Genomic DNA, 25,327 nt, shown 5'->3' on the forward strand with positions numbered 1-25,327 from the left:
ACGTTTTTTGTGAATACCCACGTTTGAGTCGATTGGCTTTAGCATTTCCTTTAGAAGTGTGGAAGCTTTTGCCTTTTATTGCAAATTCAATGACTACGAGATTACGCGGTAAACTGGGCAACGTGTCGACACCAAAGCAACTGGGCAACGTTTGAGGAAAATTGCTCCTGATGGGTTCACGTTAGCGACAAAGCTGGCGAATAATCAGGATTGGTCACGTCTGCTTGATGTTCAATGTTGCACAAAACGCCGTGACCCTTCGTGTCAACATCCACACAGACCGATGAACTCTGGACCGCGGTGGGTCGTTTGTATTACCACAGTACTAATGGTCAACATTCATCTTTTCTGCATCTGCATTTCCACCTCGTCTGTGTGTGTTATTGAAGTCCACCGCACGCTTGGCCACAAATGACAGGCCTTAGCATCATTTCCTCTATGAAAGACACCAAGGCCCAAGCATCAAATAACGTGAAAAACGATGCAGATAATCTAAATTTTTTGAAAGCGGGAGATAAACGCGTATTCTTACATCATAATTATCTTGGGGGCATACACATTATGTACTCTACAGAAAGAAGTGGCTAACACATGTCCTCGGGAAAATGTTATATTCTCAAAATTAAAGTTCAAAGAATGGTGGTGGCACAGTAGGGAGAACAGAATGAATAAAAGGCAATACAAGCATCAAATAGCATGGCGTCAGACCACGTAACTTTCAAAAGCACCTGCACGACTCATCTCCACCCACGCGCCCAAGAACAAATAGTGCCCACGGGCCATTGAGATGTTGACGAGAAGCGTTATCTAGACCTTTTAAGGATGAGAAGTGAAGGCTGCGATTTGATATATTTATGTAGTCCATTAGTGTGTACGACAGGTTAACTGTCAATGGGACTGACAATGATAGCGAGCCCTGCGTAGAACAGTGAAGGCGAAGGACAAGGGTATGATGAGTTGATATATTTATATAAGCCATTATTGTCTGCGACAGGCTTACTGCCAATGGGAACGGTGGAAACTTAAAAATGACATTGAGCCCTGCTTAGAACGATGAAGGTGAAGGTGAGCCTTTGATGGTGTATACATCTACATGTATTACATGCACTAGTAGACGTGTTAATTTTTACTTTATCACTTCCTACAACTAGTTTATTTCTCTCTTTAATACTATATTTTCAAAGAAAAAAAATGCGCAGAAACTAAGCACATATATAGGGGTTCAACTGAACCAAGTAAGAACCAAGACTAGCTATATAGTTTGTGGACACAGGGGACCTTGGGCAACAATAGCTTATTGTTCTGACAGGGGGTACATGTATTGAGGATCTTTCTGATGCCAAAATGAACTGTTACGATTTGTTCTGGAAAAATGCTTAAAGTAGTGTATTTACATTTCCACTTTGCAGGCAATTAAGAGTATTACCGAATGTAGTTGCTGTAACTCAAGAGTCTGTAACTCAATGCACACTGCCGTGCACACATTGCTTGTATACGAACCATTGGGTGCAACAATAACGGCAGTACTGGTGCTAAATAAAGCAAATGAAGCAAAGATCTGTCATTGTAAGTATTAGAGTAGCACATAATAAGATTCATCGTCGTATTCGGTAAACTCAACTGATAAAGTTTGACATTGAAGTAAGAGTGTTGGATTCATATGCACATTATTACACAACGTAGGAGGACAGTGTTCAGACTCGTTCTATCCTCTGTAACATCTTTATGATTTACGGTGTGCTATGCGCTAGTGCGAGGTAAAATTTAATAGCACCATGCATATCATGCAAGATGTGGCTGATTTTCAAAGTGAGCAAGTGCTACTTAATGCAAGAACAGTCTTTCATGCGTCTTGGTAGATAAATTGCTCGGTTAGGATATCAAGAAGAATTACGCTAACGGTGGGTGAATGTATTGAAAACCAGCGAAGCTGGGTGGAATGCTTACTTTGGCGTACCAAGGTGAAGTGCAAACGCAGTTATCACTTTCAGTTGACTAGACCGTCATCTTAAAGCCATTTAGCTGGAAAATGTTTTACATAACCACATAACGTTTTGCTGGGCATATTCAAACGCATTAGTTCATGTCGAACATTCGAATGTAGGTTGTATTGAGCTGGCGATCTATCTGTTTAGTACTTTCACTTTATAAACCTGTATTTATAGAAACGTCAAATCCACAATCAAATATCTGTAATGTAGTTTGTAATGCAATGCAATTATTAGGCACACTTATGTAGTACTTTTGATGATTAAACTATACTAAATAGTCATGGATCACCGTTCTCAAACATTGGCATGGAAAGAAGTTAGTCGACTTGTATTTTATGTTTACCGAAGGAAAACATATTGTTTTTTCAACGTTTCCTCCTCTTCTTCTTCTCCAAACAGTGTCCTCAATGACCTGTTTGTTACCATGGTAACTAGTGTTGGGTTACATCATGTTGCAATTTTATAGCAGGTGGGATTTAGATTCCTATCTGACCATATATATGAATGTGTTTGATTAAGAATTACCAAAGCAGACCGTATGCGAAGGTAAACATTATGCATTTGCTTTGCAAATGTTATCTTTCTAGTCTGTATCTGTATTGGTATAGCCGGTAAAACCGCCCTTCGACGTACCACACCAGCTGAAGTCAGGTATTGAAAGCTGATACGATAATAACGCTAACATACATGAATCAGAGGCGCTGATTTTATTTCTTTGTTTCCGTCCCTTGGGTAAACATTACGCAGGCGGGATTTGCTTTCATGCCGCCTAAAATAAGAGAAAAGATAGAAGTTCAATAAGACTTCATCAGGAATGACGCATACGTGTGAAGGCATATCGGTCCCCAGGGCAACTATTATCAACTTTGCAAAATATAGAAACACATCAAAGTATATTATATAGGACATAACGTTTTCACGTAAACAAATGGTGGCGCCAGCTGTCACCACTGAGAAAATTGAGACAGGTATTTTCCACAAATCCACTGCATTTTTCATGGTTAGCCTTAAGCTTTACCGTTGATACCGCTTATAAATAGTAATCAAACGGTCCCACGAGTAACCCATATAGCGTAAACATGCTTCCATTCTAATTGCACACGTCTCTCAAATGCCTGCTTCAAAAGCTAATATCCCTAAACAATTTTGCATACATACACTTTGCACGATGATCATGAATGACATTAAGCTCCTATGGCGTGACAATAAACAAATATAATTGTGACAAATAAATGAAGTTGAAGTTATTAGGAACAGGAGTTGATGACATGTGCACAGTCGCATTTTTCTTAGACACATCCCTTAAGAATGCATCTTTCACCACGAGTTGAGTCAACAACAAAATAATGAATATTTCTTAATAAGTTGGAATGCTTCAATGAATAAATACCACTTAAATAAAATTTAATTGACATGCACAACCCACATGAAATGTATGTCAGCAAATCAAATTTGATCCTAGTTGAAATAAACGCCTTGTAAGGAAGGTGTTACTTGTAAAGACGAAGGAGGGGAATATTGGATATTCCCTTTGAGGGATTTATGACCAAATAAGTAGCGCTAGCTCTGCCTATGCCTGTCATTCAATTTACTATCAGGCAATGGACACATTATATATTGGATTTGTATCGGAATATTGCGTTAGGCTACGAAACACAATCTACAGACAGCCCAATGGCCCAGTATTGCACAGTGCACCGCCCATCAGAAAATATATATAACATCTCCAAAAACGTATTTATGTGCTTCAGACTAAACTACATGACAATAAGTGATTACTATGCCATGTAAAAAGTCGTTTCTATCTTTGTGTTGTACAGTAGTTATCATTGTCCCTAGTTTCTCATTCTCTCATCCCCTCCCCATCCCATTCCATATAATATCATATGAGACAGTCTACTGATTTGAGAGATAAGATAGGACCCATGTTCCATATCCGGACACGTCAACATCGATCAGACATCACAAGACCAGATTACGCCAAACATCCACCCAGGCCGGGCCTTCATTCACTGGGCCCGTCTTACTGCAGCCAAGATCTGCCATGTCTTGAATATCCAGGTAAGAGAAGTCATTTATACCAATCAATCAGTTAGCTGACAGGCATATCATGGCGTTGACTGGGAAAGATCTATATATCTGTGACAACCATAACTTATATATAGACAAACATAGCAGTATTACAACTGCGCCACCAACCACCACCCACCCACACGCGCAAGTATAATTGGCTTTCCTTTTTTGTAAGCCATTCTACTACTCAATGAGCAAGAAATTGGTACCTTATAGCATAATTGCTTTGTTGCAAGCAGGAATATATATATTCATCCATGATTTCAACATTTACTCGTTTACAGCGTTTGTGTATTGGATTTCATTTACCCAAGGCCACACTCTATCAGCTATCATATGTACTATCCGTATTGAGGAATCATTTTCAAAATGAATTATTGACAAAATTCTCTTAGTTTATTTCAACTCTATGGGAAAATACAGGCGGAGTAACGGTATCCACGTTGATTTACCTGCATTGTATAACTGCCATTAACAAAACGGCACGGAACTTGTCGGAGAGCTATATATAACGACAAGCTAGTATGATGATGACCAATGAGTCAAATTTTATGCGGTGTTAAGTAAGCCGATTACGTCTTTTCAAACATTATGTGATAACAACGTCGTCAAGTAACACAGATATAAAGTTACTTTTATGGAAAAAGTAGGTAGTCTTCCTTTCGACTGCGTAGCTACATGTAGACAACGACTGGTGACGTGGCACATGTCCTTCACAGTATATATTATTACACCGTACAACTATGCCCTTCAGTTGTATACCATGTTTTACATGATTGATGTGATCTGATAATAATCATAAGCTGGTGTACCAATATTTACTTACTTTGTAGTTTTTACAGCCGCAGTGTGTTTCGGCAATTATATGACCATTAATCTTCTACTTTGCGGTGGATATAAATCATGTTTACGCGGCAGGCTCTGCTGATAGTACCGTCTGACTCACGGCATCTATCCGGGTTCCGTGTTTATGTAACAGCACGGGGACCTAATATATCCTATCTCACAACAACACTGCATGAATAATAGTAGGAGTAAATACTGATACGCTATCCAATTATGTTTTCTGTTACAAATCAAATCGTGATGGTGTAGTGGGTATTTGGAGGGGGCAGTATTTTGAGCGGCAGCACTCTTGTAGAGTGGAACGATTGGGCGGCACCGGACTAAAGTAAAGTCCAGCAGATCTTTCGGTGGAGGTACATGTAAGACAGTATCAAATTGGCCAGCCTGTATCCATTTGCCAGACAGTACCCAATGTACACTCCCCTGGCCAATGGGTACTGACTTGCCACCGTATGATCTGCTTGGAGATTAGCAACGGACCACCCCGATATATCGGGCCGAAAAACCGCATCATGACAGCGTCTACTATAACTTCACGCGTGAAGCATTATATACCCAACATATCGTATTATGACAGTGTGACAGTAGTGCTGGATAATGATATTTCTTCTGAATTGCACACTTCCATCTATCTATCTCTGGCGATTACATCTACAATCTATAACTTTTAGCTAAAAGTTTTGAAAAAAACGGAATAGCTCCATTTCTTGATTTCAAGGTCACAGATTCGAATCTTGACCCCTCCCCCCGGCCTTCACCATCATTCACACAAGAGGTCAGAGTTCAGTCGCCGGTCTCGTATCTGTGGAGATCGTCACCTCGAGTGGGTCAAGGAACCCGTTAGACGTATCGATAGGGCCAAGGGTACGGCCCGGCGTGCCGTGGCAAGCGCTTATCAGTTCTAAACACACCAGTCTATAGCCCTTGACTGTTAATAAAACTAAATGGCTTTTGCCAAGGTTTAGTCAAGAAAGTGCATTGCAAGCGAAAACCAAACTCAGGTAATTGTTGTTACTAGTGACAGTTGTAGCGAACTTCAATACGTGAGATAGCACAATGCTCGGTGTATGGTCTGTTAATAAAACTAAATAGCTTTGGCCGAGATATCAAGAAAGTGCATTGCAAGCGAAAAGCAAACTCAGGTAATAGTTGTTAACAGCTGTAGCAAACTTCAATAGTGAGATAGCACAATGCTCGGCGTATGGTCTGAATGAGGTTACCTTTTTATCTTGAATGGACAGCATTTCTTAAATGCCTCATGTGCTGGTTAGTATTCATTATGGTATCACTAGTGGACCGTATGGCATTGTGTAATATGAGAAAGAATTCCAGGTATCTGTTGGTTTTGTTGACGTATTTACAAACGTTGCGTTATCATCATGTTGTTTCATATGCATCCTTATCTTTATTTGTTTGTGTGTTTTGACCTTTGCTTATTCATAAGAACCTCATATCGACCTGTAGGCCATAAGGAGCGGCAATGCAAAGAAAGTTGTTCTTCCCCGCAATTGTAAAGAATTTGCGAGTTCGAGAGTATGTCGTCTGTAAGATCACGACTGTTGGGCTTGAGTTACAAATGATGTCCCAGCAGATATGAATTCAAAACACTGTAATTACATAGGATGAGACTCTGAGGACGATCATACACCTGAAAGGCCCCTTCGTTAGAGCTTCTAATGCCCTTCCCTTGTGCTTACATCCCCAACGGCGCTCAATCAGGCTATCGGTATCTTGTAAGACATCTTCTAACGAGAAATCAAAGCCTTAATGATGAATGATATACAAGAGCTGAGGTAGTTCCCTTGGGGAAGGCAAGAAAGCAGCAAAGAAACTGGGTGAATAGTGTAAACTTTTGAACTCCTAATGAGTACAAAGATTGTATAACTGCAGCACAATCGTTCTTGCCCTTCTACTGCCAGTGCAATAACAGACAGTATAAATTGTTCTTTTTTTGGACTTAAAGAAGAGATTACAACCATGGATTTCCAAGAAATAGAAGAGCAATGTCCAGCCAAATGGAACATCTGACGGGCAAATCTTTAAGTGTCTTATCATTGAGATATCAGGCTATAAGTATCTTTCAAGACATTTGCTTAGCCTTAATGATGAATGATATACATGGGCTGAGGTAGGTCCCTTGGGGAAGGCAAGAAAGCAGCAAAGAAACTGGATGAATAGTGTAAACTTTTGAAGCCACTTTTCGTACAAAGATTGTGTAACTGCAGCACAATCGCCCTTGCCCTTCTTCTTTCAAAGCAGTAAGAGGGCAGGAGCTGAAAATTGTCCTTTTTGGAGTGAAAGAAAAGATTACAACCTGTCATTGCCAAGAGATTGAAGAGTAACGCCCAGCCAAGTGGAGCGTATTTCAGACAAATCTTTGAGCGTCCTTGCCCCTCTATGATGATGAATGATATACAAGGGCTGAGGTAGTTTCCTTGGGGGAGGCAAGAAAGCAGAAAAGAAACCGGGTGAATAGTGTAAACTTTTGAACTCCTAAAGAGTGCTTTTTGTACAAAGATTGTATAACTGCGCAGCATAATCGTTTCTGCCCTTCTACTGCCAGTGCAATAACAGACAGTATAAATTGTTCTTTTTTTGGGACTTAAAGAAGAGATTACAACCATAGATTTCCAAGAGATACAAGAACAATGTCCAGTCAAATAAAACATCTGACGGACAAATCTTTAACTGTCTCATCATTGAGATATCAGGCTATAAGTATCTTGCAAGAAATCTACTAACGAGAAATCAAAGCCTTAATGATGAATGGTATACAAGGGCTGAGGTAGTTCCCTTGGGAAAGGCAAGAAAGCAGCAAAGAAACTGGATGAATAGTGTAAACTTTTGAAGCCACTTTTCGTACAACGATTGCGTAACTGCAGCACAATCGCCCTTGCCCTTCTTCTTTCAAAGGCATAAGAGGGCAGAAGCTGAAAATTGTCCTTTTTGGAATGAAAGAAAAGATTACAACCTATCATTGCCAAGAGATTGAAGAGTAACGCCCAGCCAAGTGGAGCATATTTGGCTGAAAGAAAAGATTACAACAGTACTATGGATTGCCAAGACATTCAAGGGCATTGCTAGGCCAAATGGAGCATATTTCAGACAAATCTTTGAGCGTCCTTGCCCCTCTACTGCCAGTACAATAAAAGACAGTATCTGAAAATTGTTCTTTTTGGACTTGAAGAAGAATTACAACCATGGATTTCCAAAAAAATGGATGAATGGAACTTTGAAGCCACTAAAGAGTGCTTCTCCTACAGGATTGTATAACAGCAGCACAATCGTTCTTGCCCCTCTACTGCCAGTGCAATAAAAGACAGTATCTGAAAATTGTTCTTTTTGGACTTGAAGAAGAGATTACAACCCAGGATTGCCATGCCAAGAGATTGAAGAGCAATGCCCAGTCTTTAAGAGTCTTATCATTGAGATACATCTGGCGAACACCATTCTCTAAGTGTATAGAACAGATCTTGAGAGTGTGTAGTAAGATTATCACTACATAAGAGTCGACGTGAATCGCATGAAGCAACGCAAGTAGCGTCTCGTCCCTCGCGAGCAGAAAGAAACAACACGGAGGCTTCTTTACAGTCGAGGAAAGCAGCAATCAATTTTCATTTACCGGATCGTGCAGACAACCTTAGCCTCGACAAGACTGCCAGTATCGATCTCTGTACAGTATTGGAGCGGGGAACATCCGTGTACACACAGATGTCTTTTGTGTTACCTGATGGAGACTCACGTAACGGACGCAGACAGAATATTAATTACTCTGCATTGTAACGCCGTCTCGTAACCCAGATGTGAAAAGACGTGCTATCAATACGAAAAGCTCGCTGTAGGCTAGGCCTGGCAAAAAATGTTTCTGTTTTCAGTTTCCCGACTGACCAAGGCCACATAGTTTCTAATCTGACTTCTGAATGTCCCACTGAAACGTCATTTAATGCATTTTCAGAGGCAATTTTTATCGAGTAAATCGAGTGACTTATTTGTCCCTTTCCCAAAGGCAAGCGCATTGACGAGTCCTGGAGATGTCAGATTTACATTGTTTAACTGTATTTGTCTGATCACCCAGTTCAATAGAAATGGAAAATTTAATTTCAAAAAGGGAATCTCTACCTGCATTCCAACTGTGTTTTTGAGGATTGAAATCTTGGATGGAAACACGACATTCATTTTTCTTAGGCTTTAGCAGTCATTTCTGAATCATTGTCATTTTGTTTTCCTCGTAATCTTAATGTTGTCCATTAAGATTAAATTGGTATCTTTTACATATAAGTTTATTCCTAAACGGCTTTATGGTGTACTAGATTTACTATATCCATGTTGTCTATGTTATACACCCCTGTTCATATGGTATAACCCAAGTCTAACCAAAGCTATATAGAACCACGTGAGTCTGTTGGCTCATTACGTCTTCAGCCGACGGTACAGACAGCCCCAAAGTCAGAAAGGTTTTCGGCGTAACATTACAGCTCTTTTGGCACTCTCTGTGTCTCCACCCAGCAGGTGAAAAATGGAGGGGAACGCCACGGTCTATCCGTCGGTGGCGGGGTTCGACGTGCCCCGAAGCCCCGGCAACGACAGCGCGGCGGGTTGGAACGGCACGGACTGGGGGGAGGCCGCCGGCTCCTACAACTTCGTTGCCCTGCTCCCCATCCTGGTCATCGTGGAGATCCTGACGGGGAACGCGCTCGTCGTCGTCGCCATCTACAAGGGGAAGAACCTGAGGTCCACAACCAACTACTTCATCGTCAACCTGGCGGTCACCGACGCGCTCATGGCCGTGCTGGTCATGCCTTTCGTCGTGTATGTGGAGGTAAGCGGCTCGTTTTTTCTTTGTAGTAAATATCTTCACGTAAACATAGTGCTCAGACTCATGTTTGTTTTTTTTTGGAGCGCGGTCCGTTCCTCTATCATATCCACAAAAAGTGCATTGCCTGTATTGAAAATAGTTATGGCACAAGTCGGTTGTTCTTGTTAAGCCCTTGCCTTTAATGTTGAGGTAAGGGATCCTTTTTTTATTGCTTGGACTATGTGATTTTTTGCCACGCATAATCCATTCTTCCATTATATCTACACAAACGTACCTTAGCTGCATTAAAAATAGTAGGAAAAAACTTGGCTGTTCTTGCCATGCCTTTCGGCCTTTCGTCATGTATGTTGAGCTAAAGGGGCTCCTTTTTGTCTTTGTATCTTTGTACGCATACGTAGTGTTCAGACTATTAGTTTTTTTTGTCGCGCGATCCGTTCCTCTGTGATATCCACACAAACTTGCCTTGCCTGTATTGAAAATAGTTATAGCACAGCCAATACAGGCACAAGTTCTTTTCTTTTTCTTGTCATGCCTTCGTCTTGAATGCTGAGGTAAGAATGTTTTTTTTCTTTGTAGTGCTCAGAATATTATGTATTGTTTTGCCGCGCTATGCAATTCTTCATTATATCTACACAATGTGCCTTGCCTGCGTCGAAAAGAATATAGCATAGATAGACTTGCCATACATTTGAAAGGTAGTTCTTGCCATGCCTTTCGCCGTGTATGTTGAGGTAAAATCCGCCTTTTTTTATTTGTTTCTTCTTTGTAGTCTACAGACTATTTTATTTTTCAATCCTCCATTACATCCGCCCAAACTGTCTGAAAAGAGTGTAAAACATGCACGCCATACAGAGTGACACAATACCATGATCATTGTGTTTTCTTTCTGTGCATCTGCGAATGAAATGCGACGCCCGATCAGTAGTGCATCTCAAGAACTTAAAGTATACATACTGATTTGCACCGTTGGGCGTAAACGACGCCTCAAGCGGCCACATATATAACTCGTGTGGCTTTAGAAATACATCTAGACATTCGCTCGGATCGCACACAAATCACTGTGCACCTGTGACCACTCACTAATGGGGTATAGGAATAAAGGCCTATCCACAACAACGTGGGTAGTAACGGCAAGCTGGCAATTAAGTACTACATGTAAAAAATGACGGCAAAAATTCATAGTCTGTAGAAAATATTATGATACAGGTTAGAAAAAAGTGTGTGAATAGTATCTACCGGTACCAGAAGCATTGGGTTGCTTGAAAATTAGAAGCTAGAAGAAATTGGTCAGCATCCAAGAGAATCTGCATGGTACAGAGTATCTTTAAAGCAGTTTTAGCAGGTTTCCCTCAAGATGTTAGGAGCTGTTCAAGTTGGAAAAGACCATAGACAGATGAAACTGCATTTTCTAATGCTTATCAAAAGGCCCCATAGGTCAATAGAATTTACAGATGCTTGCTCCCGTTGAACTGCTTGCTTTAACATTGACATAAGCGCAGCCGCTGCCTTGACTTGATAGGACCTGTCATCGCAGAGCGTACGCTAGACTAACCGTGTCGCCTCGATGTTTTTTTTCCATCTGATGTACAGTAGGAATGTATATATATCTTCAAGCTGAAACCTATTAGGATGAAAAGCAATTACTGTTTTCAAAGTGTTATCTATCTATACGTATATAGTGCATGTAACTACGTTGCACAAAAAAAAACAGTTACTCAAGCAACTGGATATGATTTGGGAACGGTCAGACATTTCAGCTAGTATCCACTAGCTTTCGTCAGTGACTGAGAGACCAGAGGAGAAATTCAGGTTTATATGCACAAACTATGTTGCATCTCACCTATTACCTTCAAGGCTTGAAACAATCTAATTACACAATTTTGTATACTTGTGTATAATCTTGCTTTAACTATTTATTGTTTTTGTTTTTTTACGTCATATGTACAGGTATGTGTTGGGTGTGCACGCTATCAGCATACTTGCTGCCTAGTGCACACTTTGTATTGTCATGTCGCAATTTTGAATAAATAAATAAAAAAAAATTACCTTCCGTAAAGGCATCATATGCATCTTCAAAAGCACGAACCACCCACAAGCGTGTGGTCTGAAACATTACCAGGAAGAGATGTCTAAGCCCTAATGCATACCCTAGTGCTTTCAACACTTAAATTTAAGTCGTTTTAAGTCGAATGAAATTCCAGAGCACGCGGTGCTGAGACACTAAGTGATGGTTACGCGTTACGAGTCTTATACTGAATAGCATCTGGGGTTTAGACAGGTGGAATTGATGCTTACGGGGATTACAGTCTGAGGGCCTGGGGTTAGACATAAGGGCACGCCGGAGGTGCTGGGAGAAACCTGCCCTTTACCGGTTCCAGCCACCTCGTCACAGAAAACGGATCCTATAAGGTTGTGTTACGAATCCTTTTTCCTGGAATGATCAGTAAACCTCCACTGGGAATAGAAAGAGCAGAGAAAGAAAATTTGCAGCTGAGCCGCGTTAATACGACCCAAGCCAGTATAGTACAAGCTATCACACTTCCTGCCAGTCAAATCCCGCCAGCAACGTTCTCTTAAAATAACCTGCTCCTGGCTGGCTAATACGAAAATGCAATCTGATGACCAGAGTGCACAATTATAACAGTTACGCGCCATTACCTGTCATTCATTATCTCATTCTTTGCTTGGAAATCTTGGTCAAAATGAAATAAAAACATTCTGAAAATTACAGAGTATGAGGAAAAGATAATTTTGGATTCCTTACCGCGTGTTTGGCGCCTTGTAAGGAAAAATCGAACAGTGGTCCTAAACATAGATTCTTGGATGAGGTTTCGCACCGACCCGAAATTTCATTAGTATATATAGTCACTACTTTGATGGGGCACAGCGACAACAAAGGCAAAGATACTTGTTGTACATAAAAGGGAAAAAACGTCTGGCTAAAGGTCTGATATAGCAGCGCCCAGACAGTCGGCCCGGCTGCACCAGACTGCAACAGCTGGTGATGACCCTTCCCATCAATATGCAGACCCGTGTCTTCTCATACACCGCAAATGAGCAGAAGAGATTCGTGTCCTGATGTCCACCCGACTCCCCCGGGCTCGACCTCTCTTTACACGGCCTGCTCACTTCAACCGTCTCCCTCAGCTTCGTACAGTTGCCTCAGTGAGGAATGGTCAATAAAATCGATATGGAAAACCGCATTTAATAGATTGTGGTGGCTCATCGGCACACGTGCGGATCTAGTAGACTGTGAGCCTCTTAGCTGTTACGCCAAAAACAGTTACTCAAGCAACTGGATATGATTTTGGAAACGGTCAGGCGTTTCAGGTAGCATCCACTACCTTTCGTCAGTGACACTAAGAGACCAGAGAAGAAATGCAGGTTGTGAGCCTTTTAGTAAGGAGACCCTCGGATTTCTTCAAAGTAACTGAAGCACTGAACTGAATCCTTCGGTTTCAAGATGCTACGTGTTGCCACAATGGCGTTCTTTGTTGCTTTCTTAATCTTAGTTGTTTGCATGCAACTCTCCCTCGGGCAAAATTCTGCAATTAGCCTTACTCTTACTTGTCTACACGTTTGGATAAGATAATTACAACATATGAATTATTTCTCTGTGCTTTTTAATAAAGCAATCATTCTAGCTTCTCGAAATTAGCGTTGCGTTCATAAAGATATGAACAACGAGAACAGTAATCAAGATCACATAAATAAATGATATTTACAACGAATATGAGTAGAGCACGATCTCTAGTGCGTGATTGCATATAATATATAACCACGATAAATGCCAAATGAAGTCACGATCACATAAACTAACTAATATTTACGAGGAATATATATGTATACCACACGATCTCTAGTGGATTGCATGTGATATATAAACACGATGAATGCCAAATGAAGTCATCCAGAAATGTGAATCATGTCTCTGCAGTTTCTTGCCCTTGTAAAGTGTCCTCCCGGCCTGGCATGCCTGCCAACTCCATTTTTCAACTCGAGAATGCCTCTTATATTTTATCAAATGCTTTCTGGAAGTCCGCTATGGAAATTAGTCCCGGCTTGTTGTCATTACATTCATAATATTCTATGAATTCCAGGATCTTTCGTATACTGTCACTAATATGTCGTCTTTGTTGAAAACCAGTTTATCGTATGATACAAGGCTTAAGATTACATTTTCATACGCAATGAAATGCATAATATTCTGGTATCACAATTTAGCAATGTTATAGATTGCCAGTTTTCAGACAAGTGGGATTTCTATCTTGTCTAGTGAGGTCCTGTATTTCAAACTTAAGTCATTTAAAACTGCAGAAACAAGCCTCAATATGAGTCCTTTCTGGATGGTACCCTACAAATCAATCCAGATCCTTCCAGTAACCATTTTCGGTCAGAATTTTGGGAATCGTTGCTTAATGAGGATCAATGAGACAGTGTTGTTTCAACTCAGTGTGTAGATAATAGAATATGAGCTTTGAAAAATCGGGTTTCCAAGCCCTAAAAAATGCACTGAATGCCTTTTTAAAGAATTTGAAAAAAAAAGACCAAATCTTTGCCTATGCCTCGGATGTACAGGGCATTGCCATCAGCTGCACGCGAGTTTATTGCCACGGCGGCAACATATTCTGGTATCACAATTCAGTAATGTTGCAGGTCGCCAGTTTTCCATACAAGACCAATGTTTAGCCTCCGTAGCTGGATTATAGAACTGGGGGTTTGGTGGTCTTAGGCTGTTTTCTGGTTAGCCCAGCTCTTTAAAACGGGGGTAATTCAAACAGGCCGGCTATGTTGTCTATATGCAATAGCACTTAAAAGCTCCCAAAGACCATGAAGACCCCAAAATTCCCAATTTTTGGCATGCTGTAGAGGCTAACCAATCTTTGCCTTTGCCTCGGATGTACAGGGCATTGCCATCAGCTGCACGCGAGTTTATTGCCACGGCGGCACATCAATCAGTTCAACGGAAAAAGGTTGTTTCTATTACCCTACAAAGGGCAAGTCCATGTTTGTCGACTTTAAAGGGCGCACGTCCTTGTTTGCTCACGACGTTCTGGGCGCCGAAAGGCCGCGAGTTCCAAAGAAGTTTCTGCGTGTTTGATCAACTCCTGTGGGACCTGCTGAGTTTGCTTCTGCCTGAGACAACTGAAGCGCAAATGGCGTATCTTGCTGAAGGCGCACACATCACAGCAGGCTTTCTTTTCCTCAAGGCGAGGGAACAGTAAAAGGCATATCCTCCGAAGACGTTGCAAACCTACAAAGGGTGTTTTAGATTGCTTTGTTCCCACGGCTAGACATATGGCGTTCTGTTATTGGTTGCTGTCAAGGATTTTGCATCAAGTGCATGGTCGTGATTTTACATTAGGCACTAGCATTAGTTTGCTATCACAAGGCTCCTTTGGCGTTATGATTCATACATATATTTGCCAAAGTCACGACGAAATAGAACATAGAACTTTGGGCACTCACTCAGTCATAACACTTTGAGCATTTTGCATCATGCACAGCTCAATCTTAAAAACACTCTACAGACAGATACTGTCTATCATCTCTACATCGTTATGATTGACTGAATCTTGTTATGAGGGAATCAACTATTTCTTTAAGAAAGATCGGTCATGGGGTATCTCGCTACTTTGAAATACATATCATATTTGCATTGACGCTGATTGCTCTCAATATGGTGGCCTTGAAGCTTAAAAATGATTTTCCAAATATGCAATGACCGGCTCGATACATTGTACCGAATATTCAAGATCGAGTCGATAGGAGTATAAGTGAATTCAGTCGACTCTGAATGTTCCATCCATCATTAGGTTTGAAAGATGACACATCCAATGCTGAAACAGATGGTGCGGTATTTGCGAGTACAGCATCATCGGAAATGATCGGGGAGACATCTGCCAGAAGGATCTGAAGGACCCAATTATCTCTGTGGACATAAAATAGCTTACACCATGAATCAAAACAGGTTATTGTGATAAACGTGAAGAGGAAATAAAGCGTCAGGTATAGAAAGCATTGATATTCTAATAGTACAATATATACTGCTATATATCCCTGTTGTACAAATGTATCAACACCATTGTGTTACATATAAAATAGCACTATTTCTCTCCACCGTAACTGTGTACTCTCATCAGAACATGCTTTGATGGCCGTATCTTCCATCGAGTATATACACACGCTATCTACGGACAGAAAAGCCTTGTGTGTACATTGTCGTTATCGTCAATGTACAGACGTCTTTTCTGTACAACAGCCGGTCTTGTGTGATCTTGTCGTACATTATGCAGTTCGCTCTTGAATAGCACTCCGATCCAGAAGCTGACCAATTCCAATTCATGTGCAGGTGCATCTCTTAACTGGTAATCACTGCCAGTTTTTACGACTTACACTTAAACGCATCTCTATTGTGTGTATGCTATCGACTGATGTACAGTTGAGCTTGTGAGTGTTTCGCCGCTGGTTAGAGGACACTTCTAAGGAACTATTGACGATCACCGTGAATACCCCCATTAGACCAGCTTAATATGCAACTTACGTGTAGGACCCTACTGGGAATATGCGAGGTTTAACTGAAATCACTTACTCTACAAATGGTAATAAATAGTGATAAATAAATAGTAAATATTTGATGAAAAAACAAAGGAAAATGCTCAATATAGTCGGTGCCAATGCCAGTAATCTCACTGTCTTAGCAATTATCAAGAAACGTAGATGTTCAATCTTTACGGTGAAGATGATATTCTTTGAGGAAAAAACACATGGGTATCATAAGGTAAGAGCATAGTTTTTGCTTAGATGATAACAAGAAAAAGCTCAAATCCTACAATCACGCAGGCAATGGCGTTCCATAAAAACAGTGGCATGGCAATGAGTTGTAGCCTAAATGGCATCTATGATCTCCTAACAGCAGCTTAACCTTTAGGAAGCTATGGTCCATGTCTGGGTCGCAGGTGACAGTTGTACTTGGGTGACTGCGTTCACCTCAGCTGTAAAATTGGAATTTTTCCCCATGCCAAGACGACTTCCGGTTATTTGCCTCTGTGGAATATTACTCATTGCAGAGTGGGACTGGTCGTATCTCACTGGTATCACAAAAAAATTGATGCCAGTTTGATTTTCTAGGAATCTGCATCTTTGTATTGTACAGCAGACTCATTCAGTACATGTATGTGAATCTGTAAAAGGGACAGGATACTATCATACATCATAATGTAAAAGCCTCCAATACATTCCATATTTGCTATGTATCTGGAATAAGACGTAAAGTTCCTAAAGTTCTATCTACAATCTATTTCCCAGGTCCAATGCAGCACATTGGAATCACAGAAATTTGATCTTAGTAGCTATAGTTGATTTTCATCTTGGTCTTGCTCAGCAGATTCATTCAGTACGTAAAACGGGAAAGCATCACAATGCAAGTGCCTTCAATACATGCCACAGTTCCTATGTATATGGAATAAGACGTGAAGTTCCTAAAGTTCTATCTACAATCTATTTCCCAAGTCCAATGCAGCACACTGAAATTTGATCTCAGTGGTTGATTTTCATCTTGGTCTTGCTCTGTAAGCAGATTCATTCAGTACCCAAGAGGGACAAGCATCACAATGCAAATGCCTGCAATACATGCCACATTTCCTATGCATCTGGGATAAGACGTAAAGTTCCTACAATTCTATCTAAAATCTATTTTCCAACTTCCAATGCGGCACAGAGTACTAGTATTTCGGTTGCAGTCCTATAACTCATCGTGTCCTTGGGCAGTAGCAGTAAACCAAGACATGTCTATGAGGCCAATAAAACACTGTAATCTCTTTGATCCAACGTCCCCGGGGCACAACCGCTTATAATCAGATACCGCTGCGCTTCATCCGGGAGGCCGTCAGATGTCCCGTCCGTGTGCTAAATCTGTCATCTGTTCCCACAGGCTGTGTCACCGGGTGCCCACAGTCGGCCGTAAACGCGCTTTACTACCCACTCAGGAAACACCGACAAGGGAGACGTTTAACCCATAAACTCGCCATGAAATCCCCGGTAAAGCTGGAGGACGGCGGCGGTAGTTGATAATGGCAGAGAAATTTATGTTTTAATACCGCAGCATGTAATACACCGTCATCGTTCAATGGGTTCTGCAGCTGCAGTAACCATGAAGGATGTCGTTAAAGGGGGAAGGATGCCAACTCCAGGTTGACAGAGAAATGTCGTTAATGACAGTTTAACGCGGTTTTAATACGTGATAATCGATCACAAAGAACCTTGTGTCTCACAAATAGCAACTGTCAGCGCGTATTGCTGCGTTAAGTGGTACTAGCCTTGCGCGTGAGGAGTTATGAAGGGCATATTTCCCGACCTCTTGGGCGTAACGGGATTTAAAGCTATGGCATCTCTTCAACCATAGATATTGTAGCTTGTGGGAATGCATAGTCAACCGTGACGAAGATGCAGGTTATGTGGCTATACATAGGCACTGCTTTAGAACATGCTTGAAACCTTTCCAGATCACAGTGATTTTAAAATGGCCTACCTTTTTCAATGCTTACCTTCACGCTTTTCATTGTAGAGTTTCACTGGCTCAAGATACAGGGCATCGGGCTATATATAGGCACTACTTTACAACAAACTTGAAACCCTTCCAGATTATAGTGATATTCAAAAAAGGGCTACCTTTTTCAATTATTACCTAGATGCTTTTCATCGTAGAGTTGCACAGGCTCAAGATGCAGGGCATTGGGCTATATATATATAGGCACTGCTTTAGAACATGCTTGAAACCTTTCCAGATTACAGTGATTTCAAAATGGCCTACCTTCTTCAATGCTTACTAGTACCTAGATGCTTTTCATCGTAGAGTTTCACTGGTTCAAGATGCAGGGAATCGGGTTATATATAGGCACAACTTTAGAAGATGCTTGAATCGTCTACCTGGCCTACCTTTGTCGATGCTTACCTTTACGCTTTCCATCGTAGAGTTTCACAGGCTCAACAACTCGACACCCAGGAAGACGCGGACTGATCAGTGGCAAATGACTCGATCTGCAAGACATGAAATGTCGCGTGTCATTTTAGATCCTCAGTTGTTTGGTTGGTTCATTTCTTAGTATAATTAGAAATATTTAGTTAAGTTTTGAAACGCCAGATTTAAACATTTAGCTCAAAGGTTATCAAATGTTATCATAGTTTCCATGCAACATTCAAAAGTCAGCATTATATTTGATCAAAATCATGTGCCTGATCGAGAAGCTTACTATTCTCTTATATGAATTTTGATCCTAATCGTGAGCTGAGAGCAGTGACTAAAGAGAACTGAAATATTTAGAGTAGGTCTGGAGTTCAAGAAGGGTGTACGTGTGTGCGTGTGTAGACATCATACATTCAGCAATGGCCTTAAGATCAAGTACTGTCCGGTACTATCGCCTATGATCGTAATCGTCAGTTGAAAGCAATAACTAAAGACAAATCAAATATTCAGAATACATGTAGGTCTGGAGTTGAGAAAGGGTGTATGTAAGTGTGTGTGCGTGTGTAGACATCATACATTCATATTCAGCAATGACTTTAAGCGTAGGTGGCCTTAAGGTCGAGTACTGTCTGGTACCAACGCCTACCCTCAATCAGAGAAGAATCTGACTCTCCTGTACATCTGGCGTTGATGGTTCAAGAATGGTGTACGTGTGTGTGCGTGTATAGACATCATGCATTAAGCAAAGGTCGAGTACTGTCTGGTACCAACGTCTACCCTCAAGCAGAGAAGAATCTGACTCTCCCGTACATCTGTCGTTGATGGATCCCCCTATGCCTGCTTTTGAAACGCTTCACGAGGAGCAGAACAGGTGGTTAATGGCCTGTAATACTTCCCGCAAAGCTTTCCACCGAGAACTTCTCTCGGGATCACGTTCTGAAGGGTTGACGCGTCCATGTTTAAGTAGTCATCTACCGAAGGGTGTTGGAACACATGCTGCTCTTCTCTACCACTTACATTCGTCTGGGCTGACGATGCTGTATTGAACCATTGAGGATAGAAATGTAATCTCCTTGATTGAGTGTTTTGAAGGCTATAGCTGCAATGGATTATAAGTCACATTTGAATCCTTTCCAAACCCATTTACCTGATCACTTGAGAATTCCTATGGGATAATCCTACAGTTTGTTTATTGCGATGCTGCTCTTCGCTACCACTTACAAGATGTTGTATTGAACAAATGAGGCTAAAAAGGTTATCTCCTTGATTGAGTGTTTTGAAGGTGAATATTGACTTGCTATGGACTAAAAGTCTGTTCATATTTCAATCCTTTCCAAACCATTCACCTAACCCACTTCCAGTGCACCGTTTGATTTGCATGCTGCTCTTCGCTACCACTTACAAGATGTTGTATTGAACCAAGGAGTTTACTAAGAGAATGTCCTTGATTGAGCGTGTTGAAGGTGATTGATGAGTAGCAATTGACTAAAAGTAACGAACATTTCAATCCTTTCCAAACCCATTTACCTGATCACTTGAGAATTCCTTTGAGAGAATCCCACAGTTTTGTTTTATTTGCATATTGGCAAGTTCTCTTACATAAAGAGTTACTTGGTTACCCAAGTCTATCACACAAACTGTGCAGACTGGCTTGGAGCCAGCCTGTCCATAGTAGTTCCGTCTCAAACGTTAATAAGGGTGTATCGAAGCCATTCGGTACGGAACGTTTAGAAGAAATCGTTTTTCTTAAGGCGCCAACAAGATATGACACATTTCGTCATTGCACTGCAATAGCTTGACGGCTAGTTAAGTCATAGAGAATAAAATGAAGTCAAGTCTATATATGTTCATCTAATATAGTAGTACTTATGACTTGCAATGCCCTGTTGTCTTGCAAAAATCCGAAACGTTATTGCTTTCTAGAATTCATCAAAGGCAACTTCAATGTACATCTAGGCCTGGTAGGTATCGTTCTTCATTACATAATGTAATGCATCTGTAAATGTATAGCCGGTAGAACCGCCCTTCGGCGTTCGCAGGCACGCGGCACGGCGGCAGCTGGCTACATTACACCGATCGACTTGTTACACTTAACCCTTGCACTTCTAACTCATTGATTAAAGCTATCTAATGACAATGCCCATACTGTACATGGTGACAGAAAGTTCCACTCACTCTGCGATAGTTCTAGGAAAGAATGAATTCTTAAAACACCCCAATCCTTTGATAACTCTGGTACTTGAAAGCATGGATATTTCTTGTTCTCTTCTGGGCTGGTATTAGGTACTTGGTAGTTGGGACGTCCACCAGTTTATTAGTCATTTTGTACATCATTCATAGTCTGGACAAGCCAATGTAATGCCATGCCATTGTACATGTTTCGAACACATGTGAAATCAATAAAGCACTTAATCAATCAAGAGCAACTCAAATTAACGTTAAGTGCAAATGTTACTGCAGCTGGTCAACATGTCGTAGTTTTGTCCTCCTCCAGTTGTGGCCAAACTGCCCAATCTCCGGTCCATCCTGCCTGAAGCTGTCGCCTGGAGTGTTTGCTTATCTTCTATACGCTTAACCATCTGTATATAAATATACGTAGGCGTACAGCATCCGTTAGTGGTGTCGTGACTGGCTTGTGAGCTTAATCATACCGTACATCCTGTTGTTGGGCACTGCATATAGTATATCACATTGGCAGCTATCTATTTAAAATGAAGTTAGTGGTAATCTTATAACTGTACAGATGCACAATATCACGATGCACGAGCTCCAAATGTGGAATCTACTGCCGTGGCAAGTAAAGGATAGAGGAAGTAGATCTATAAATACGTTGGGGCCTCGTTGTTAGCAGTTAATAGCTAGCACTAGTGCACTGTGAACCAGTAACTCTTAGCTTTGGTGCACTGTGGACCAGTAACACTTCAGTGCAATGACCTAGAAACCCCTAGCTTCAGTGCACAAGGAGCTAGACACACCTAGCTTCAGTGCACAGTGAACCAATTACACCTAGTTTCAGTAGACAATGAACTAGACACATCTGGCTTCAGTGCAGAGCTTCAGTGCACTAAGCTTGAGCTTGTTAGAGTATGACAAGTGCCTAAAGAGCCAGGCGGCTACCTTCCCTGTCAATAATGTTCCCTTTAAAAGTTTAGTTATTTTGTCATGTATAGGACGAATAAATTCAACGCAAGAGCTCGGAGATTTCATACCTCCAAGAGATATTAAGGGTGTTCATAAATTCTATTCATTGTTTTCTCTTCGATCCAAGCTAGCTCATCTAAGGATGAATGAAACACCGGCAGACCGAAAGATGGTGGTAATCAAACAACTATTATATATATGGACTTAATTATATGTTTTGTAACTACTCAGGGCCCATCGGAAGGGCGCTATTAAATCGCAGGCTTTCTCTCTCCAAATTGCAGGGCCATTCCGGAATGTTTTACCAAAGTAATGCATTATAATGCTACATAAAACATTTTCCAAAGCAAGCGCCATCGTAATCAGTGCAATCGCACGAAAGCTCTTCCGCGCGTAATGATGCAGTGTATTCTTTAACTGCTTTCCTTGGAGTGCATTTCTAATGCGATTGCAATTGTACATGTACGCTACCACTCATGGCTAATAACCGGAATCAAGAGCTCCAATTTACTGTCCTAATTGCAGGTCTTCCAAACTTTCAGGAACTTATAGAAAACTTTCAAAGCATTAAGCTTGATAAATGGCTGCCGTTGTTTCTTGAATATATACAGAAATAAAAGCCAATGAATTCTACCGTAGCTAAGCTACTTCACCACAAATAGACATCACAGTAATCTAGAGCTATAATTATAAGTGTTCCAAACTTTTAGGAAGATATAGAAAACTTCTCAAGTATTAATCTTCATAAATGACTTCCGTTGTTTCTTGAATATCTACAGAAATAAAAACCAATAAAGTCCACTGTACCTAAGCTACTTCACCACAAACAGACACCAAGAGATCTAATTGTAAGTCTTCCAAACTTTCAGGAAGATGTAGAAAACCTTTTCTGAAACATTAATCTTGATTAGTGAATCTCGTTGTTTCTTGAATCTATGGAAATAAAAGCTAATGAAGTCCATTGTACGTAAGCTACTTCACCACCAATAGACATCACAGTAATCTAGAGCTATAATTATAAGTCTTCCAAACTTTCAGGAAGATATAGAAAACCTTTTCTGAAACATTAATCTTGATTAGTGAATCTCGTTGTTTCTTGAATCTATGGAAATAAAGAGTGAATGAAGTCTACCGTAGCTATGATACTTCACCACAAGTAGACAACACAGTAACGCTGATGAATCGACCTCTCCATGCGTTTCTTCACTTATGTCCAATTCACGTCAAGCCGACATTGTGCAAAAGAATAATCCAGACAAGGTTTGACGTCAATGACCCACCTTTTGGACCTTTTGTATCAAGGACGTCGAGAGGATTCTTGACACCCAAAACTTTGAGTAAAAAAGACTGAAGATACGCGGGATGCGCATGCAGCGTTGCACGCACGTAGTTACCTGTGAACATTGTCAAGCCAGGCTACATTAATAATGATTGATACTGCATATAGAAGCGATTGATGAGCACTAGTGTTCCATTCATCATTTATTTGCTTGTTTAACGAGCTGGTCCCTGTGGGATTACACGGGACATTAGCGCCTTTCATACAGGCTTTCGTTGCGGATAAATTGCATGCTTTAGTTGTGAAACACAAATCCGATGACGCGCAAGCAATGATATGGGATGAAGTTGTCAGTATTACTGAAGAATGTTAACCAATTGTTCCGATGTCCTCTAAGAATAGCGGTCGTCTATCAAATTCCAACACACGTTCAGCTCTGATTGCCTGATTGCATGGAAGATACAAAAGTTACCAGGAACTGCATAATAAGGAAGCTCGGTTTTATCCTTAGGCTAGCAACTGAGTTTAATAATGGGCTGCCACAACGTAACAAGCAGTTTCCATGTTCTTTGCATTTAAATGTGAAAGCATCTTTCAGTATATGTTTCGTGTTCAGCTTGAAAGGGTGTCTTCACATCGTCTATGTAAAACGACATTTTCAATTCTGAACTTGACAACATCTATTCTTGGATGTAAATAGAGGCTCAAACCTTCAAAACGTCTCCCACCCTTTTGCTAAAGGTCGTCTATTGTTGTGTTGCCATGCTGAAAGAGCTCCATTTCAACAGGTATCATTGGACATGCATCATCTTTCACACTGTACCGTCTAATGACAGCTCTGCGTATTTCCTATAACGTAGGAGTAGTTACTGCTCTTGGAGATCAAAGAAAAGAGACTGCAATCATGAGCGCCTCAATCAAAAGCCTAAATTGGATTCCATGTTGCAAACGATACCATCAGCACTAAGGGAAAAGTACACAAACGATAATAGCACCAGTCGTGACGTGGGAAATGAGTTTCACTTGCAAGCACTTCTGAGTGGTTCTTAGCTGCAAGAAGCTGTACAGAAGGTGAAATGTCATTTTATGGCACAAATAAAAAAGAAAAATACGAGCGGGGAAGGGGCCATAAGCTATAAAAGCAATGACGGTGACACCATTTTGCAGAATTTCTAAAGGTTGCCATTTATGATTACTATATACATTCTTGCACTTTAGATGATCGCCATTGAGAATTATTTATGGTGTTTTTCAAGCCGTATTTTATGTAAACCTCCCCAGAAGTAATGGCTTCCAGCCAGATGTCAAGCGTGTGCAGAAAAACAAACTCTAAGTAGCTATTTAAGCGCCCCAGTCTACTTGCGGCGTATCTGGTCATTAGCCATAAATGGGCTGAAGTACATTAAATCTTAATGGTGCCACTGAATTCCATTTGACCTAAGAGTTAACCGGTTGCTGATGACCCGATTGTCGTTATGGATTTCACTTACACTCGTAAAGCTTAAGTCCAGAAGAAATGGACTGCAATGTTTGTTCGCTTCAACGGATGTTGAAAATGAATAGATGGTTGGAATCCGGGAAGGTAAGGATATGGACAGCGGATTGCCAATTGGTGCTTCATGGATATCTTGAAGAGAAGAAACTGTACCTGTAAAGCACATGAGCGTGTCACATGTTTCAATTTGCTTCTCTGAAGTTTTACGATGGGCTGTTGTATGGCCTGTAGGTGTACAGAAAAGAAGAGGACAGTCCACAGGAGACAAAAGTATTCATGTTAACACTGTCGGGCAGCTAAGTCAGGAGAAGGTAGACTGGTGCACTGGGCAGAAGAAAAGCTGAATACCTGATTTTTTTACGTCTCTCGCCATGGTAATTGGTGTTGGGCTACATAATGTTACAATTTTATAGTAGGAGGGATTTATACTCCTGTCTGACCATATATATGAATGTATTGAATAAGAATCAACAGAGCGGACCATATGCGAAGGTAAACATTATGCATTTGCTTTGCAAATGTTACCTTAAATTTCTAGTTGTGTTTAGACTTCGTTTCAACTCGATGATCAAGAACTAGCAGGCGATGATGTTCACATGATGAGAAGGTTTCCGCAAACTAATTGGAATATCCTGTCTCCCGGGATATATTAGGCCATTAGCTTCTAAAGGCAACTCAAAGTGTCGTTTACATATCTTAACCTCCAGATGCCATTTAAGAA

At 40.9% G+C, this 25,327-nt stretch overlaps 1 protein-coding gene across 2 annotated transcripts in view; it reads left to right on the top strand.

Annotated features, from left to right (window-relative positions):
• The first annotated feature begins 3,954 nt into the window (after positions 1-3,954).
• LOC109480304 (D(4) dopamine receptor-like) overlaps positions 3,955-25,327 on the top strand; it is a 44,134-nt gene continuing 22,761 nt past the window's right edge. Inside the window, exons 1-2 of one of the 2 annotated variants that reach the window (XM_019782492.1) lie at positions 3,955-4,052; positions 9,420-9,729. In XM_019782492.1, the coding sequence (XP_019638051.1) occupies positions 9,427-9,729 (303 nt within the window). In that variant the 5' untranslated portion in view covers positions 3,955-4,052; positions 9,420-9,426. Of the gene's footprint in view, positions 4,053-9,416; positions 9,730-25,327 lie in introns of both variants that reach the window. The other variant, XM_019782491.1, reaches the window with a different exon arrangement.

The sequence above is a fragment of the Branchiostoma belcheri genome, unplaced genomic scaffold (genome assembly GCF_001625305.1).
Source record: "Branchiostoma belcheri isolate BF01 breed outbred unplaced genomic scaffold, Haploidv18h27 scaffold50, whole genome shotgun sequence".
In the NCBI taxonomy this organism is placed as follows: Eukaryota; Metazoa; Chordata; class Leptocardii; order Amphioxiformes; family Branchiostomatidae; genus Branchiostoma; species Branchiostoma belcheri.